The sequence below is a fragment of the Pleurodeles waltl genome, chromosome 9 (assembly GCF_031143425.1).
Source record: "Pleurodeles waltl isolate 20211129_DDA chromosome 9, aPleWal1.hap1.20221129, whole genome shotgun sequence".
NCBI classification, from domain to species: Eukaryota; Metazoa; Chordata; class Amphibia; order Caudata; family Salamandridae; genus Pleurodeles; species Pleurodeles waltl.
Window position 1 is genome coordinate 314,019,420 of NC_090448.1, and position 20,183 is coordinate 314,039,602.

General features: G+C 43.6%; 1 protein-coding gene across 1 annotated transcript in view; it reads right to left on the minus strand.

The window, feature by feature from the left end:
• The window catches only part of GNAI2 (G protein subunit alpha i2), a 389,314-nt gene that overhangs the window by 52,441 nt on the left and 316,690 nt on the right, over nt 1-20,183 (minus strand). The window contains exon 5 of the mRNA XM_069206821.1: nt 10,189-10,317. Within this exon, the coding sequence (XP_069062922.1) occupies nt 10,189-10,317 (129 nt within the window). The remainder of the gene's footprint in view (nt 1-10,188; nt 10,318-20,183) is intronic.

Below are 20,183 nucleotides of genomic sequence, written 5' to 3' on the forward strand. Positions count from 1 at the left end.
GGTGAGGGTGGGGGTTAGCATGCTGGGGGTGGGGTGAAGTGGTTGGCCTTGTACTTACCAAAGTCCATTCCTCAGTGTACTCCAGCGAGGCCATCAGGATGCAGGATGTTGAGTACCTCCTGCTCCCATGTTGTGAATTCGGGTGGAGTGGGTGGGGGTCCCCCGCCAGTCTTCTGCACTGCGATGTTGTGTCGCGAGACCATCGAGCGCACCTTCCCCCGTAGGTCGTTCCATCGTTTGCGGATGTCCTCTCTATTTCTGGGATGCTGTCCCACCGCGTTGACCCTGTCCACGATCCGCTGCCAGAGCTCCGCCTTCCTCGCTATGGTGGTGTGCTGGACCTGTGAGCTGAAGAGCTGGGGTTCCACTCTTATGATCTCCTCCACCATGACCCGGAGTTCTTGGTCCGAAAAGCGTGGGTGCCTTTGTGGTGCCATGGGGTGGAGTGTATGAGGTGTGGGGTGGTGTATGTGATGATGTGTGTGTTGGTGTGTGGTGCTTTGTGCTTCTATGTGGTGTGTGTGATGTTGCGGTGTGCCTCTGTGTGTCTGGCTATCTATTCTCTGATGTGTGTCTCTCTCTCCTTCGTCTCTGGTTTTTGTTGGTAGGGGTTTGTGGGTGATGTGGGTGTGTGTTTTATATGGTATTGGATGTGTGGGAGTGGTGTGTGTATGGGTTTCAGGCGTGTGCCTTTCAAATTGTCCAATGTGGTAGGGGTTTGTAAAGGTGTGTGTATTTTGACCGCGGCGGGGTCTACCGCCAATGGAATACCGCGGTTGAATGACCGCCGCGTGGATTTGCGGGTCATAATGGGATGGGCGTATTTCTGTTGGCGTGGCGGTGGAGGTTTGGTCTTCTCCAGTTTACCGCTGGCCGCTGATGTGGCGGACTGCAGTGGAGGGCGGATTTTCGGAGGTTTTGCAGTTGTGGGTCAGAATGTCCGTGGCGGCTGACCGCGGCCGCGGCGGTATTGTGGCGGCCTTCTGACCGGCGGTAAGCGGCTTTTACCGCCGAGGTCAGAATGACCCCCAATATGTCTGGTTATTATAGAAAATGCCACCCACACCAACTGGCTCTTGAAAGCTGGTTAAGCTAGTGGTCATCCCGAGTTGAGCATGAATTGCACTTGCTCAACATTTGCAATATTATCTCCCACCAGTTAACAAGTGGTGGCAACGACAAACGCAAAACACGTAAATGAGTTAATAATTTATATTAACAGGGTTTTAAAATTGTTTCCACACATTCTTGTGTTTTTATTAGCACCATAACAGTAAAAAGGGCGAGACGACACTTCGAAATCCGGAGAGTGGTAATGCCCAACATTACTGGCAGGGTCTATATGAACACGTATTTTGAGCCTCGCCGATGCATTGCTGGACCTCTATGGTCATTTCATTCGATGGGCAGGCGTGCTGTCTATGGGAATGAGATCAACGTTAAAGATCTATACTTCAACTGGCTGCGCGCATTTGCTCGCATGCTGCAGTCTGTAACAGAATGCCATTGACGCACAGCAGAGAAAGAAATAAACAGACACGTCATTGACAATATTGTAACTGTCCCCATGAGCAGATCATCACTGCAGGACACGGTCTCCGTCTCTGCTAACGACCGTGCACGACAGGAGCAGCGCAGCCGTAAAACGTGCCCTCATGGAAAGGCTGCAAGTGAAACAGACAGCCCCGCCCCGCGCCTCCTAAGCCCACCTTTATGCATGACGTGATTGCTGGAATAAGCATCGCCCTGTGACAATCACTGTGGACTTGCGGAGTCTTGGGTGCGAAATAGGGTTTTTTTACGTCTCGATTCACCATCTGTGGTAGGGACAGCACAGAGCTAAAGGAAATTGTAGTATTTTAGGAAACACTTGAGCGCAATATTTCTCCAAGTTATTGTGTGTTGCACAGCGCTAAAGTAGAATAATAAAATATTAGCACAGTTAATGTGTGGTCTGCCCCACTCATTAGGGGCATACTATCGATAAATAACCAGGAGTTATTTCTAACCATCAAGGGAAAGCGACAAACATTCTGACTTGGACGTGAAGAGTGGAATTCCGTATATGACAAAAAAGGAAGGGTTATTCCCTTCATTGTACCCACTTACTTTCTGGAGAGCAGCCAAACACCACTGGTGTCAATATGATGGTTATATTGATATAAAAACCTTTTATAAACCAGGGAGAAGTGACATGGACTAGGGTGAAGCAGAGGTGGCTGCTGTTCACCCCGATATGTGATTCTGTACGAGGAAAACCTGTGGACTCACTCCAATCCCCGTAAGAAAGTAAAAGAAAAGAAAGGGCCTGGGTTCACTTTTCTGTCTGCCTAGGGACACCTTTCACGGTTTCTGAGTGGGATGGGTATGTACCTTTACCTGCAGAGCATCATCCAAAACCAGAAAGTCCCCTAGCCAAGCACAGGCTTCTTTCTCCATCAATTCTTTATGATCCTCTAACACCTACCTTCCTTCCCAAGCTTCTCCCTCAATCACTATTCTACACCTCCTGCTTAACCAAGAACACCCTGAGTGCTCTCCCTCTCCCCCAACCCCAGTAAAGTCACTGTTGAGCCTAATAGAGCAAATAAAAGAACCGTGCAATAGATCACGCTTACTGCCTCTGCTTCCACACCAGATAAAGTTGCAACATGAGCCATAACTGGAACCATAAGAATTACAACACAAGCACCTTTAGGTACTAAAGATTTTAGTAAAATGTGCTCCTCATTACCTATTTGCGTGCACTACTTTTAACCAAAGGAAGTGTTGTTTCACATAGCTACAGATATGCCTACAAATTGCCTAATACAGAAGGCAATAATGAATCAATCATCTACCAGACGTCCAGTCCACAACTGGAGCTACGCAACTACTATCCTCAACATGGCCTATGCTTCACACTAATACCCCTCTATGAGTCCTCACTGATGCAATATCCCTAGGCAAAAACAATATTCACATCTATGACTTCACTTGCAGATTTTAAACTTGATCTACTCTTTATTACTGAGACATGGCTTGGAGAAGATTAGGATCTCATATTACATGAAATAATATCTGACAGATCGCCAACCCACATCAGCAATCAACCTGAAAGAAAGACTGGCGGAGGACTGGAAGTGTTCCACAAACAAACTGAATGAATCTGACATAAGGATGCCACCATCTCGGAATGTGAATCAATGCAAATTCATAGCTCTCCATCTTTGTCGCTATCCAGTTCATTACTCCTCATTTATTGCCACCCTAAACACACACTGTTTCTTTCACAGATGTTCTTCTAGGCTTAATAGCTGCTCTCACTATCAATCATAAAAACCTGTGTATACGAAGGAATTTCAGCATCTGGTTTGACAACCCAACAGCATACTAGACTTTCGGCCTTCTGGCCAACATTGAAGAAGCTGTCTTCTGCCAACTGATTGCCAGTCCACCCCACTTAGCTGGCCACATGCTTGACACTATATTTTCCTCAATTAGCTTATTTTCGCTACTAGAAACAACCCTATTGCAAGGAACAAGCATCAGATTTTCATTTTTTTTCTGAACATCCCCTTGGCAACAAAATCACCTCTAGATTTGGATCTAAACATAATTGCCAGAGCCTAGAAGAAATTCAATGTAAATTTAGTCAAAGAATCCTTCCCCCACCTCTCCATACACTGGCATGATAATCTTCGTAAACCAGTTCCACAAATTGTCAACAGGGATTTTCACATCATGGTCCCTCAAAGACATGCATTTGTGACCCAAAATAAAAAGTGGTAGTTGGCTTAATTCGGTTACAAAACTACAGAAAAATGAAACCAGATCCCTCAAAAACTTCAGATGTAAACGTTCAACTCCGACAATAAAATGTGCCGTCACAGAACCATCATTAAGAAGGCCAAGTGGTCCCACAAGGCACAACACATCTTAGAGGCTACATGCCCAACCAAACAGTTCTTGAGAACTATCAATGAATTTGTAACCCTGCCAACGCTTCAGTAAAGGATAAACACTGCCAGGAACTGTATGATATCTTAGCTATCTACTTGATCAAGAAATAAGCCACTCTCAAAGCCTTCTTCCTCTGAAGCAAGCAAAGTCTACCTCACTGAGAGGGTTGCCCACCAAATCAGAATACTCTGCGCATTCAACCAATGCTTCAAACACCGCTTCTCCAGCAAATCCTTGCTTACCACACATCTCCGAAACAGTCCTTCTTGAATCCTCTACTGTCAATATTAGTGAGAATGCTCATCGACTCTTCCTATCAACTGGTGAATTTCCAAGTGAACTTAAAACAGCAAATAATAATCACCGTCAAAAGGAACAAGGAGTTGACAAAGCTGACCCAACTAAATAGAGAACAAATGGTAATAGTATCTTCTTTGGTAAACTAAAGGTGGTCTTCAGACAGACATCAACTTTCCTGAGCAAAACAATCTACTGTTAGACGGAATGGATTCAGACCTCAATGAAGCACAGACTCCATGCTAATCTCCATTTGGGTTGAGCCTGAAGACTGTTGACAACAATGTGGTTGCTGTTCTATTGCTACTTGAACTGGAAACGACCTTCAGCACAGCTGACTACCTGCAGCTCTCTTGAAGGCTTTAAGACTCGAATACGGAGTACAGCCCTTTATTAAAGACACAAACCAAATTGTATTGTTAACCACTTTTCAATTCTTCACTCTCCATCGGTTTCGTGGGTGTCCCTGAGGCCTCTGCAATCACACCATTACTCTTCAACAATTTACTAGCCTTCTCCTTGTACCAGTGAACTCTTTCAATCTCAACTGTTACATCTGCACTGATGACACTCAGATCATCTTAACACTCAAAACAGAACTCTGCGAATGCCTATTGGCTGTGGAACAGAAATACATTAGAATCATGGTAAACCAATAACCTAATATACTTTTGACATTTAGGAAGTGGGGTAGCCACCTACCACTTTGAAACAAAAAACAACTTGGAGTGATTGAAGACTCTTAACTTCTTGATTCAAACCCAAGTCAAAAAAGTGAAGAGACTCATTCCACATGTGACAATTATACAATGTATCTACTTAGGGTTCTCATGTCTGAGAGATACAGCACTAGCCTTTTATTTTCAGGAATCTTTTTATTATTATTTCAATTATACCATAACAGTTTGATTCTATGATGACATTTATACAACAGATATTCATAGGTGGTAGACATTTTGCATATTTGTGAGGATTAACAGCAAGTAGTAGGACATGTGTAATGGTATTAGCTAGAGCAATGGATGAAGTATCCGAGCATATACATTACATTTTGCAGTCATTGGCGTTCGTCTGAGTCTAAGTGTAAGTGTTCCGTATGAGAGAGAATTGGGTCTCTGGGGTTAAACACAGAGTGGTAGTCTTCTTAGATTTTCCTTTGCCCTTACACTTAAGTTTACATGCAATTACAGAGGTATATATATAAATGCTGATCCTGAATTAGCAACGAATAAAAACAGTAACATTCTTAAACAATGGAGTACCTTATCTTCAAGTATTTGATGACAGTATGACTGTGCCTTCATGTGTGTTGAATCCCCTTGGTGCCATGGAGGTGTATTAATGTATTTTGAGCCGTGTTTTAGCTCCAGATGCCTGGTGTCTACCTTGCCTTGGTTTACATGTTTGGGATGGAAGTGCAACAATCGGTAAGTGTTCCTATGACCTCCTCAGAGTGCCCACAGTTTTTGTTGGACGCTAGGCCATTCTAAATGCTAGTCTGTCTGCACTAAGTCAGAGCCTGTGTCTGGATTTTGTAAGTGTGCCAACATCGCCTCCCAGCCGTCTGATAGGGGGTATTTGCGCAGACCAAGTGCATCTTCCCGCTTCAGCGCCACCCCCTCGGCACCCGCCCAAGTCGCAAATGACTGTTTCCAGGCCTACTCAGTAGGTGCCTCTGCAGACTTCCATTTGCGAGTTATCAGCCTTTTGGCCGTCACAAATCCCAAATCTAAAAATCTTGTGGTGGCCCTGTGACGCGGGCCTCTGGGGAATAAACCCAGTACGCAGGCCTCCCATGTGAACGATATTGTGCGTGTCGTGCATGCTGATAAAAAAAATCGACCACAGCTCTCCAGTAGATATATAAGGAGGGGCAGGACCATAGCATGTGAATTATATCTGCATTGAGATGTTTGCAACGGGGACAAGCTGCATCACAGCAAGAGAAATATCTGTTAATGCGAGCTGGCGTAAGGTATGCCCTATGGATAATGTAGAATTCTATAAGACGAAATCTGGAGTTGCGAGGTATAGTAGTATGGCTAGAGAGAACAGTTTTCCACTGCGAGTCCGTGAAGGGAGTGGCCGATTCGCTCTCCCAGGCAGTGCACAGTGCGCCATGCTCCTACACCACGTGAGTTCGCAGTGCATCCGTGAACCACCCGATCAGATGCCTGCCCCGCCACAGGACATGTATATATTGTATTAGTAGATGGGTTGGGGGGCAGTCGTTAAGTCTCCCCATTCAGTCGATAAAGATCGCAATAGTGAGTTATACAACAGAAACTGTCCCGCCGGAAGGCCCGCATCGGCGACCAAAGTGGGGAAAGAGATGAGCTTGCCATCACTGTAAAGATCGCACAATGTGTGCAGATCCGCAGCATGCCACACCCGAAGCTCAGTTCCAGACGTGACTCCGGGGCCACGAGGTGTTTCCAGTAGGGCCTGGGCGAACGGGGCAGTTCCCCTCCTGAGACGCAGGGACCTGCGGTAACAGCTGTGGGCCACCTTGAGGCAAAGCTGCTCCGGCGGCGCAGAGCGTGTGAGTGGGTGAAACAAGTGTGTTACCCGTACGAGGGACCAGGGCCCTGCAGTAGTTGCTGTGTCGGGGAGATGAAGTCCCGCCCGCAAGCCATCTGGACACCCACTGGAGCTGGGATGCCAAATAATAATGTTCCAGATTGGGTGCCGAGAGACCACCCTGCTCCAGTGGCATATAAAGTTTCTTAAGCGCAACTCTGCAGCGCCCTTTATTTCAAATAAATTCTCTTAGCTTGGGTTCCAGGTTCCTAAAAAAGCTGACCGGTATGTAGTAGAGGAGGTTGGAGAAGTAGTATAATAGTCGTGGTAGTACAATCATTTTCAAAAGGGCAACCCTGCCTGCCACAGATAGTGGCAGTGTTTGCCAAAAGGCCATCTGGGAACTGATGGAGATCACCGCCCTCTTAAGGTTACCGTCAAACAAGTCCTCTCTGCGGTGGTAGATATGAATGCCTAAATATCTAAACGTGTGTGGATGCCAAGGAACTTCAACTCCAGAGAGGTGCAGCCCTGGGTTTGGGAGTGTAGGATCGAAGGGAAAGAGGCAAGATACAGCACTAGCCTTTGTGATATGAAGACCGCATGAAGCAAATGGATTATGCACTGAACACACTAGACAATCAACTGCCAAACTGCAAGTAACAAAACACAGCAGCTAGGCAAGTCCTCAACCTACACAGACAAACATATAACACCTGCCCTCTGAGCACTACGCTAAATGTCAGTGTACAGAGGGATATTGTTCAAAGCCCATTGTACTGCAAATGAAGCAATCACCAGGCTGGGACCTAGATTTCAACAATCGAAACGCAGACTTCAGAAGCAAAGAAACCTCAGATCAAGAATGGCTTCACTGCTGATCGTTCCCACTTACCATACAACTTGTTCAAATAGTAGTTACTTCTCAGGACACACATGGAAATTATGGAATAAACTGCTTAAGAAAATTAGCTGTATCAACAAGCCATTTCAGAAGGGCCGTGAAGTCCTGGCACTTCCCATAACCAAGACTTAGTCTCTCTAAGATCACAACCCCGACCGGTTTGTGTATGCTGTTTGAGTACCTGTCCTCACAGTTTTTTTTTTTTTTTTTTACTTTCTCCCAAATGCATAAACTGCTCATATGCCAGTGGATCCTGTAGGCATGCCCCAAACTTGGGCACTGGTAGGTAACACTGCTTCCACTACCCTTTTCCTATCTACGAACTGCAGAACCAGACGTTTGCATAGCGTCTAAATATAGGTAGGAAAGGACTATAAAAAAAGCAGAAACCCAATACAGGCAAAATATCAATACGACAGTGGAAGAGAAACAAGGGTAGGAGGCCAGGTGAATATAACAATGCCTAGCAAACAGTTTCAGTAAGGAGCAAATCAACTTAACCATCAATGCTTGCAATTCTGCATGAGTAATTTCTATTGGCCTGAAAATGAGGCCAGTGAGACTGAGATGATCTGCAGACCACAGGGGTTTGAACCACCTAAGATCATTCTACTTGGACGGGGTGTCCACCTGTAACTTTGTCCGTGGAATCATTGGAGGCGGAAGAGGGTGGAGAGGGAAAAGACTAACTAGGCATTACATTTCCTAAACCTCAGGAACAAGGATGATGCTGATTCATAGTATATATATTTATTATGCCTACTAATATATAATCATCACACTAAGACATTATGCAAGCCAAAATAGGAGTATTAAAAAACGTTACTGGGTGCCTCAGTAGGTAGCGAGAAATGTGTATTTTGCACACTATTTTCAGTACGCTATGAAACTATTCTCAATGTACTTTTCAAATCTACAATTTGAAGGCCTGGCCTAGACACTGCTTTAGCCATCTCACAAGCCTCATGTTTCCTACAAATATATAAAAAAAACAGAATCTGGAGGATACACTAGAACCCAGAGATGGCAATATAGGGTAACATTATTATATTCTTTATATTACATGTTTGTTTTAGGAATTTTACTTGAAAACGCTCTTTTCTTCAAAGAGCTGCTAACAATGGGCAATGACTGGAATTAGAATGTTTTAATTTTGATTTTATCAATAAATTCTTGCTAAGCGAATGAACAATTGTGGGGGCCAGCGAGTTTATGTGATTGTGTGGCTACAGCATTTACCAAAAACTTACGGATTTAAAGCACCTGACACAATTTGCTGCGTAATTTGCAGATTTTAAAAAAAAGATTGTTTCTTGTTTAAACGGATGAAAATATTGAGTGAGAAAGTGTTGCTAAAAACTGATTTTTTGCTGCATAATTTAGATAAACTGGCCTGCTAAGCCTAGTAGCCCTTGCAACTGGAAAACTGGGGTAATGGGTCAGGCTACTTCAGCCATTGACTCTGTTCACTAGGAGTGGGGGCATTATACTAATGGACTTGTGCGCACCTCCCTGAAAGCTAGTAGACTTCGGTGCCAAGGCTGGCAGGTCAATCTCTGCCTTTATTACAGCTAATAAATGTTTTTTAATTTATTTTTCAGATTGCTGTTGCTCACTTTTTTTTTGCAAACATATGAACGGACACCACCTTTACACGGTGGTATTTTTATTTTCTATTACTTTAAAAATTTGAGTGGCTACGTTTGCAAAAATAATAAATAAAAACAACAACAAAACCCCTCTAAAATTGCAGGCTTGCCAAGGCCAGACCTATTGCCTTTAACAATGCTGGTTCTTACGATAGTGTAAAACACTCTTGACAAAAGAAGTAATAAAGTAAAGTGTTTCTTAAGAAAACGTGTGCAGACATCCAATGTGTAAAAGTGCCGGGGAACTCAATGGTGAATGTTGTGTTCTGGAGTTAGCCGAGACCACCTCCCGCAAGCCACCTCGTAGTCAATGTCATTACCTTCTCTCACGAGCCGTAACTCTTTGCTGAAAAGAGTGTGTCCCAGCAAAGGCCCCGCCTGAACTACAAAGACTGCATATTTTTCCAGCTATCAACAAGAGTAACACTACTGATGGACTAAACACGTCAACACTTGCCCTGAAGGACACAACCTCGGTCCCCAAGTAAGAGGCTACAGTAGTGCAATAGGCATACCCAAAATGACAACACCCTAGATGACGCTTTAAGGACACTGAATGATTCCAACACCAAACAAGTGGGATATTCACAATTGAAAATTCTTTAGTACAGTTTACAAACTTTGTACAGTCAGCAGTACACCAACACCATCCAAGCAGTGTTTGCAATTAATATAATAATTCTATGCTACGGCCAAGTATCACAAGACGCCCAACCTGAAAAAGCTGACTTTATGTGAGTTTTTCTCCCAAGCACACAATAAACACACAAATGCATGCACTGCATTAAACTGCACGGCACGCTGAATGGTATTTCTTCATGCAGGAACAGTCTGCAGAAGAAAAGCCATGCAGGCCTCTACCAATGTGCCACCTACTTGAAGTGCAGGTCTTTGAAGGTGAAGTGAGTCTCGACGATGCCGGTGGTCTTCACCCTTGTCCGCAGAACATCCTGCTGTGTAGGGATGTAATCCGCTCGGGCTATCCTCTCCAAATCGTTCAGGTAACTGCCAAAAAAAGCACAAAAAAACAACAGTCAATGCGGATCACACGAAGAGGAAAACCACAAGAAGCAAATACAGGATGAGCTGCGGAAGTAGCACAGTCGACAACAGGTGTCCGCCATTTTGTTGGTAATGAAAACCTTGTAGTGGTATCTGTACCTGGTGCGTAACTAGAATGAAGCACGCAGCCCCAGGGCCAGAAATAATTAACACCATTTTGGGCTGCGTGCCTTGGTAATCTACTGTACACAAATTCGGATGTTTTGAAGTATAACCGAAGTAAATGCAACACACAACATGCACTGTACTCCATTTGTCAAGCCAACGCTTCTTCATAGCACCCACACACAACAGGGGTTGCTGCGCGGAGTACTGTATCACAGAGGAACTACAATCAGAGTAAAACCATACACAACCAGAAAGAAGCTGCCACTTAACAGGGGAATGGAAGTCTAGTATCCCTTGACATGTGACATCTTCAGTCAGTCAGTCCTGCATTTTTAGACAACCACAGTTAGCACTGGGGGACTTGTAATTTAAAATCTTGTAGTATCAGTGTGGGGCTGTAAATCCCACAATGCCAAAGTTGGGAGCATAGGAGGTCCCACGAATAACTTAACTACTGAATAATCGCGCACGACGTTAAAGTGCATTCTAAACAGAGGTGGTTGGGTTATAGTTCACGACAAACCAGTCACATGAAAATTACAGAGGAGTCAATATACAGGAAAAAGAAAAATCACATAAGTGGGCTACAGTGCTGCAGGGGAGGTGGTCAATAATAGATCAGTCAGGAATAAAAAAAGAAGTTGGAGCTGTAAAGTTAGCTCGAAATGTGCCAGAGAGAAGGTAGTTCAAGCATTTCATCCCACGGCAATCACACATTAAACATCACAGAAACCACACAAGGGTAATCCTAAAAAACAAAAGTCACATTCTGAACAAAATCGCTAGGCGATTACAGACAGGAGGTCTAAGAAAATTCCTTAACACACAATACTGGACAGGAAAATCACAGACAAAATATATATGTTAGTTTTACACAAATACAGAGCATTTTCTATGCCGGTGCAAAAGTAAGATGACAGAGCTGTGCAGCTAGAGACCAGGCTCGAGGAGCAATCCATACTTTTGTGGAGGCCACAATGCAAGAAAAAGTTCACATAAAATATGTGGAAGGGGACTAAGAGAAAACAGTGGTCTGGAAACATGGTGGGATTGCTGATGCCACCACTCATAATATAGCAATAGACCATTAGGCCTAACCTAACTCTTTACAAGCTATACATACCTCAGCCTTTTATGTCGTCCTTTAATGCACCCAAGAACAGGGACTATAAACCCTCTGTGTCCCTTACTACCTGCTCCCCAACATGATGATACTTGCTGGAGTCCAACCTTGGAGGCCTGAAGGACTGGCAACTGTAAATTCCATCTGGTGCCTTGAGACCAAGAGTCAAACACTTACAACAAAAGATGGGTGTGAGGTCTCTTCAATGAGAGAGACAGGGAAAGGCAAAGGATGCCATGGTGGCTCTTACCATTGTCTGCGCTGTATAGTTTGCTTACGTGCTGCAGATAACACTCAATATTAGAACAGAGATAGTGTGGCCCTACAGGCAAGGATGGGAGATAGAGTAGTGGTGATATTTTCTTGTGTCCTTCTGCTCCTACTGGACAATCTAAGTAATGCACCTGCCTTCTTCTAAAAATGTGTTAAACTGTTCCACTCAGTTCTGCACAGACTGACCAAAGCAAGCTAGGCTTCTCATGGGAGGGGGGGGGGAGGTCTATCAACTGCCTCAACACATGGTGCTCATCTTAATGCATGATAAATCGTCTTTCATTTCTGATGAACTGGTATCAGTAATGAAAGTGGCGTAACAAAACTTAAAGCTCCACCACCCCCCCCCCCCACACACATACAAAGTGCCTGTAGGCCACCCTGTACCCAGTCAGGGGCCTGCAACGGTGCACAGTGTAATGTGCTGAAGGAGAGCCGGGAGCTTGGAACCACCCCCCCCCCCCCACACACACACACACACCACAGGAGCCTTTGTTACGCCACTGGGTAATGAACCTCTGGAGAGCACGCTATGTAATTAGAAATGCAATTTAGCCCTGTTCCACTAAATTTCTCCTCAGACTCTCCTTACTTTTTGCATTACCTTATAATTCAAATTAAATGAAACTATGGGGCAGATGTACAAAGCCCCTTTATAAGACAAGAAAGTCTTTCCAACTCGTAAAAGGGCTTCTGAAAACCTTTTAGAATCGCAAATAGGAAGGGCATGAAAGGGGCCTCTTATTGGCGAATTTCAAAGGAATGTAGCAATGGTGTTCGACTTCCATCACAACCTCTGAGTATTGATGGTAACTGATTCGCCAAGGTAAAACGGGTACCCTTGGCAAAGCTTCCACTTTAGGATCTTTGTCGGTGACCTCAGGGGGGAGCATGGACAGGTCCCAAATGGGAAACTTTACTTTCCGAAAAAAAATTGCGCCTTTAATGGGCAAAGGCTGCTTTGCAAAAAACGTTTCCCATTCGTAAAGCAAATGTGGAGGGAGGTCTGCTGGACCTGAAGGCACCCATCCCCTCCTTCTCGGCCACTCAAATAGGAGCTGCAAATTACAGCCCGACTTATAAGCATTCATTTGGCAGGTCGTTTTGCAACTACCTGTGAATGGGCATTTTCTGACAATGTATTATTAGTAAACATGTCGCATCACACACTACTTTTTCATTTGCAAAACAAGTGGTGTGCAAATTGAAAATTCCTGGTCTGTAAACCGGAATAATACACTTGGTTATATGTCCATAGTATCTAGCAACCACAGTGTATGTGTGTCGCTCACGGGGCAACAAAGTGTAAATAATGGGTGTCATGGGCCATTTTGGAGGGCTCAACATCTTATACCCCAAATGTTCCTTTTTTGACCAAAATGACTCTCAACATAGCCAGTACGGTCCTTTATTTCTTCATAAGATACAGAACAGGGCAACAGACAGAGCTGGCAAGTCATAAATAACTATGCAAAACCAGCCATGGAAAAAACAGGCTAGCTAGGGTGCATCTCTAAAATAAAAACAGGCAGTCAGCACAAATATTCTATTTTTACAATACATCATACCAAGCCATTCACAACAACAGAAAGGCACGTTACAAACCAACAATACAAGGTGCTCACAAGCTGCGACATGCCACAAGGTGCCCGACTCCACTTATTGGGTAAGTGGGTTTTCACCGACAATCTCCTGTTAAGCTAATTAAAACGGTGATAATCAGGGCATTCAAAGGCTGTGAATCTGCTAATGAAGCCACGGACTGCTACTAGCACAGTCCCCCGGGAGTCACTTGCCTTTAGGGAGGCGGGAGACAGGTTTGAGCTTGCTATGAGCAGCTCGGCTGGGCTGTTATTGTACATTAATTGACCAAGCCTTAAGTAGTCAGAGGAGAGAACCCGGAGCACCATGTAATGCCCATAGGGGAGGCAACCTCTTCCCAATTAGGTAATGAATATTGATTTACGCGGTTTACAATGTAAACAGTTCCATTAACAGGACACAGGTACCTCATCCGAAGCAGCGTCTTATGCACGAGGTCTGTATGAAGATGATGGGTTTTGTTCTATTTAATATGCGAAGCTATTCACGCTGAACATACTTTTGCGACAAAAATGCAGTAGCAAGTGGAACAAAAGGGAACACACCACCCAGAAAAGTGAGCAGTCACGCCAGAAGAGCCACGCTCAACTGTTTTTAATTATACCCCGTGACTAGGGACAAGAAGTATGGGCAAGACAGCAAATGTGGTCAACGTGAAATTCAGCTGTGACTTCGATGCGGTTCTTCTCAATTATGTGCAATGTTCAAGGGATTATGCCGCAGGAGAAAATGCAACTTTAGCAATATAATATGCAATTAAATTAATTATGCAGCCCATTCCGTGGCATCATTATCTATCATACAATTTAAACAACATAAAACGGACCCCAACACACATGCATCTTGGGAAAGAAAATTGTGAACACATTCAGTCGATATTCAAATTGTCTGAATGTGCAGAAAATCTCGCTACACGCTAGAGCAAACCAATTTTAATGAAACACATGCAATGGTCTTAAAAGCGGAAAACCAATTTACATATATACATTACTTGTTACCGCATGTATACTTAGTGATAGCCTTTATTAATCCAACACTTGTTAGTAACTTTCATTAATAAGTACTCACTCATGATGCTGTGTGTCACAAGTCCAGGATGAGGCAAATTGCTTGTCAATAAACTAAAAACACTCAACATCTAGAGCAGTGGTTCCCAACCTGTGGGCCGGGGACCCCTGGGGGTCCGCGAAGCCTCCTCAGGGGGTCCGCGACTGTTTAGAAAATGTAATAATATTAGGTTCCAACTATCAGTAATGACTCAGTGGGGGTCCACGGATTCCAATAATGATTCAGTGGGGGGTTCCCGGGCTCCAGTATTGATAAAATGGGGGTCCACAGAAGTCAAAAGGTTGGGAACCACTGATCTAGAGGTTACTTCTATGTTACTTGATTTAGGCTCTAGTCTCGGGGCAAAGCCTTTGGTATAAATGGCTCTTGGAGATCTCCAACACACTTGGAAATGTATACATCAGACGAGGAAGAGTTGGAGGACAGTGATGAGGAAGGCACACTTCAGAGTAATGATGATTACTGGGATTTAATCAAGCCACTACCACCTCAACAACACTCATCACAGTCCTTAACCATGAGGGTGTCCCAAGCACTTAAACTACAGTGGTCCAGATCCCAGACAGACGACAAGCCTATGATTTAAGTAAACACCTTCAGGTTGAATAGCACAAATTATACCATCACCGAACAGGGCAAAACTGTCAGAAAAAGACTATTAACTTTCAGGAAGTACACAGGTGTCCACATTATAAGCCATAGGCAAGTCTTGTCACAGAAGAGGCATAAATATGGGACTACACTTTTGTCAGTTGAGTACATCCTGCAACAATGCTATTTTTGGTGCCATTTGTTGCAGTCTAGTGCCCTCATGTGGCCATCTGTTGCAGCACAATAAGGCAGCTGCCTGCATGGCACTTTATCCATAAATGTTTTGACAAGTGTAAGTTGCGTGCCAAAGACTATGCCTCAGGACGCACCAATTATTAATTCCCAAAGGGCCTATATTGTTGCACATTTTTTGTACTGCAGCTCTACCAAACTAGGCATTGGTGCACAGTAATCTTGCAGAGAATTATTTCGTTTTAAACTACAATCATCAGCATACATAAAAGAGAAGAGTATTACTTGAATTATAATTAACAAAACGATTTAGAAACAATATGTTGTTTGTTTTAGAGGGAGACGCCTGTACAAAAGGTTGTGTCGCAACCAATTAATAATTAAATATCCTAAGTTTAAGACTTAACTTACAAATTTATGCTTCAGGCACATTGACTGGTATTTCCATGACTTGAATCTGCTCTTTGAAGGAAGGGGGAAAAAAAACTTTTCCTGTTCCAAGTCTGAAATAGAGTTGCGGAGTCAGTGTGGCTTGGGTGGGCACTGATGCTGTGTTTGCACCAGGTTTTTTTTTTTTTAACAGACTGTCTGAACATTTAAAAAAAATTAAAAAAAAAAATCTTACACATATCATACTCCTGCTTCATTAGGGCCATAGGCAACACTGCGTAACAAGGCTGCAATGGGCCCTACAGCTATCAAGAAAACACAATAGTATATAACTATGGCAGCTAATAGAGCTGCTCATACAGTTTACAAAACTGCAGTAAACTAACAAACAACTGAAAATTACAGCTCTCTTAATAAAAAAAAAAAAATCTGTTGAGAATCTGCACTCCGTACCCACATGTATGTCCATATCAACGCAGCCGTAACATTCTTAACTTTCCTGGGGAACCTTATTGAACTCTCCCTCCTGTTTCTATGATTCAGGTTGAAGAAGCATTTCCCAAAAGGTTTAGCTTTAGACTACAGTACACCCATTCCATAACAGGGCAGCAGGAAGGAAAACGAATGATGTAAGTGGCACAGACTTGACTGCTTGTTCCCCCACTTGACTTCTCCGTCAGAAAGAGAAAATCGAGAAAAAGTAAAATTATCCACAGTTGAAACATCTGCATCAATTTGCAATATGCTTCAACACCTCGTCAGGAGTAGCAAGTCGTTCACAATACACTACTTTACATGTCTGCTCTCCCCGTGACACAAGTCAGTCCTCTTTCTATGAAAATGTTCATATATTCTTCTTCAATAGGACGATAAATCATTCTTCCATTTAAAGTTAAATCAGAAGGAAGGAGTTGCTACAACTGACTCACACAGCAAGTAAGCACACGAACAAACTGCTAGGCATGCTCATTCCATTGCCTTAAAAACAAACACACGCATAACCTGCACATTCTGTTTCAGCCACACACTCAGAAGTGCTGGGCCAAGCACATACGGTGCAGCTAGTGTGTGACTTTAATAAATATCAAGGCAAAAATAAAGAAGAGAGTATTGTGCTATAACCAAATGAAAAAAGTACAACTCCGATGTCCTTTGCTCTTTATCAGGTTACTTCACGTATACTACTCAGGTCCTACAGGACCTATTCAATTTCCAATCCATTTGGCAACAACAGTTTCACACCGCAGCCCCAATTACAATAAATCCACTGTAGATAGAAAGTGTCTGATTTACCAACACAGCTAACTTCCTCGTCATCAATCTGCTTCATCCGCTCTAGTTTGCAGCCCACCGTTTTACTGCATTTTCCTTCTATTCCTTCATCTTTTCGTGATGGTTTCTTTTTCTTCCTCAGTGTCCTTAGAGAGACCTTCGATCTCTTTCTGCACAATAGGATTCCTTAAAAGACTAATGCTTAATTTGAGATGGCAGTTGCCAGTGGGGGGTTACCGGCACTGATTTTTTTGGGGACCAGCACTTATTTTTCCGCATCACACATGTACCGAGAGCAGTGGAGGGGAAAACGAATACAGCAGGAAGACAGAAAACAAAAATGGAGAAAAAAAAACATCACAAAGGAAGAAAGCAGGAGCCTGCAAGAGAGCAAAGGATTCCTGGTAGTGGATTAAAGGGGCATGTGGTGGGTTTAAGACTACACAGGCTTGGTATTTCGCACGCCATAATTTAATTACAGTAGCCAAGGGGTTCTGAGCAGAGATTGGGGCAAAGACGCATTTTTTTTTTTTTTTTTACACATGAAGCACTGTTAAAGACCAACTGGTCACCAACGTCAGGAAGAAGGTTTATTCAAGCAGGTCAGAAACCTAGAGCACCCACCAGGAACATGCTGTTCTTAGATCAGCCCCAATAGTAATGAGCTCTTGCAACCAAACTGGTGGAACACAGAACACTTACAATCTACATTACATCACTAATAATGTGGAAGACCGAGAAAAGACTAGAAAAGATACACAAAGCAGTACATGGTGGCAGGCTTAACCCAAGCTAAAGACTGAAGATATCAGGCCTACCGTAAGCAGCTGGGGATGTGGCCCTGGGGAGCTTGGCTCACATCGCCCCTTCAAAGGAATGAATAGTTAAGACTGAGTCGCGAAAATGCCTAAGGCTCCAGGAGACTAAAAATAGGTGGATGCGCACGCTATGTGACAACTGTATGACGGCCAACTCTGTACAGGAACGTCCATTAGGCCGTTCCCTACACAAGGGCAAGGTGGATGCTACCCCACATTTTTACAGCCTATCACGGTATGGGTCTGCAGCCAAACTTCTGGTTCCTCTTGATATCAGTCCCTCTTAGGTGAAAATACGAGGGTTAAACCTATTATTCAACACACCCGCTGTATTGCCGTCTCCTTAGTAACGTCCTTCATGTTTTCCATATATCATGGAGGTTCTTAGACTAGGGAAACCGCATCAAACAGAAGACACATCAGGGTAAGGAGCCTCGTGACAATCCAGGTACATTATCTCTCTTCCTGTTCTTTCTACCATATGCCCCAAATTTGTAGGTCCTAAGATGCTGTGTTTTAACCTCGTAAACGTCACACTGAGAGGCAAGTTACTGGAGGGAGGGAACTGAGGGCGGGTGACCACACAAAGGACAAATGTTCTCCCCATTGGTCAAACATGAAACTCGTTTATGAGAGGCACAACACTTTGTGCAATTTGTGGTCCTTCCAAAGTCCACAGAGTTGTCCAGTGCCCCCTTGGGACTCATTCCACTATAAAAAGTCGAGATAGGGGGCAATGATACCTCCCTGCTTATGTAGTACTATAAATACTTTTTAGTTCAACACTGACCATCTCCATACTTTGTATTCTCAGAATGACTGCTGTTGTACAGCTAGAGTTGCACTTATTAGCTGTCATAGAATCCTAGATTTCCTACCATACCAAACACAGCAGTTTCTCTCCAAAAAGAAAAAAAAGATTAACAAACCACTCCTAGCCTCTTTCAAAGAGTGCACCAACATGTTTTTTGCGGTTTTTAGATGGGTGATCAAACATATCAATATTGCATAAGTTATACAAGTTAGTATTTCTGACAATTAGTTTTCCTTAAGTACAAAATAGAAGGATGGCACCCAAATCTCATCCATTATGTCGTGATTGTGAGCTGGATAAAGGCTGCTAAGCTTTAAGTATTCACAGAGCTCCAATCCTCAAGGGACCGTCAGACATTTTTACTCTGGTGAGGAAGGCAGCAGGGGTGAGGAGACAGTGATGAAAAAGAAGAAATAGGTGGTAAGAAGAGTGATAGTCAATGTTTTAGAGGGGACTGTAGAGAGGAGAGGACCGACAAAGCCTGTGATAAGTGGAAGGACAGGGTGCAAATGAAGAGGACACAAGGGAGCTCGTAATGAACAGTGGGAAATATTGAGGACAGGTGGGACAGACTGGATGTGATTAACGCAGCAGTAAGGTGAGAGGGGAGGCAGATGAGTGGACACACTGGCAAGGTGGTCCAAAGACCAACACCTCTGCCAAAAACACATGTGCACAACTTCGCTGAGACTGGTCCACATTCGTTGATGGCTGGGGCAAAGCCAGACGTTGTGCTCATGGTGCCGGAGCCATGCACCTTCTACTATGTTGCACAAGACCAACCCTGCATACAGGGCAGAAGGAGTCAGAGCCTGAAATAAAGAGCCAGTCGAACAAGAAAGTGTAGTGAGGACCAATGATTACAAGCAGAAAATGTGAGATGGGGAGAAAATACAGACAACTTTACCAGTACACAAAGTCAACGACAGTCACTGTCCTCTCCCAGTGCAGAAATGGGGAGGTGATGAGTAACTGCACTTCTTCAACTTGAAAGGGAGGGGACCATCACTTCGGATCGGGACTGCAATACCTCTGCTTTTTGCGAGCATGGATGGCATGTGTGCTGCAATTCACGTGCCACTAGAACATTTTGAAGACTCCAAAGAAAACGGGCATCCTCAAACTAAACAACAAAGATGAAAAAATCATGGTACAACATCTACAATTCCTATTGCTTTCTTGTTCCATGTAAAATAAAATAGATGTAAATTATGAAAAAAAAGGACAACAAATTCTAACCACTCACAGAGAAGGTGCCTAAAAGTCCAATGTCACTGAAAAACCATTAAGAGCTCCAGACAGGCTTCGAATTAGTCACAATATATGTCCCTATGGGCTGTGAGGAGCAGCTTTAATCAATAGCAGTTTTATATGGTGCAGACTTATAACTCAAGGTGTCAGTGTGATTTACACAGAAGTACGCATTATTTAAATGTTTACCAATTATCTAAAGAACAATTAATTATGGCACATGAAAAAATGAAAAGTTGTGTTATAGGAGAGAAAACTCAATGTTAACAGTTATCTCTCTCTCTCTCTGTAGAGAGAGAGAGAGAGA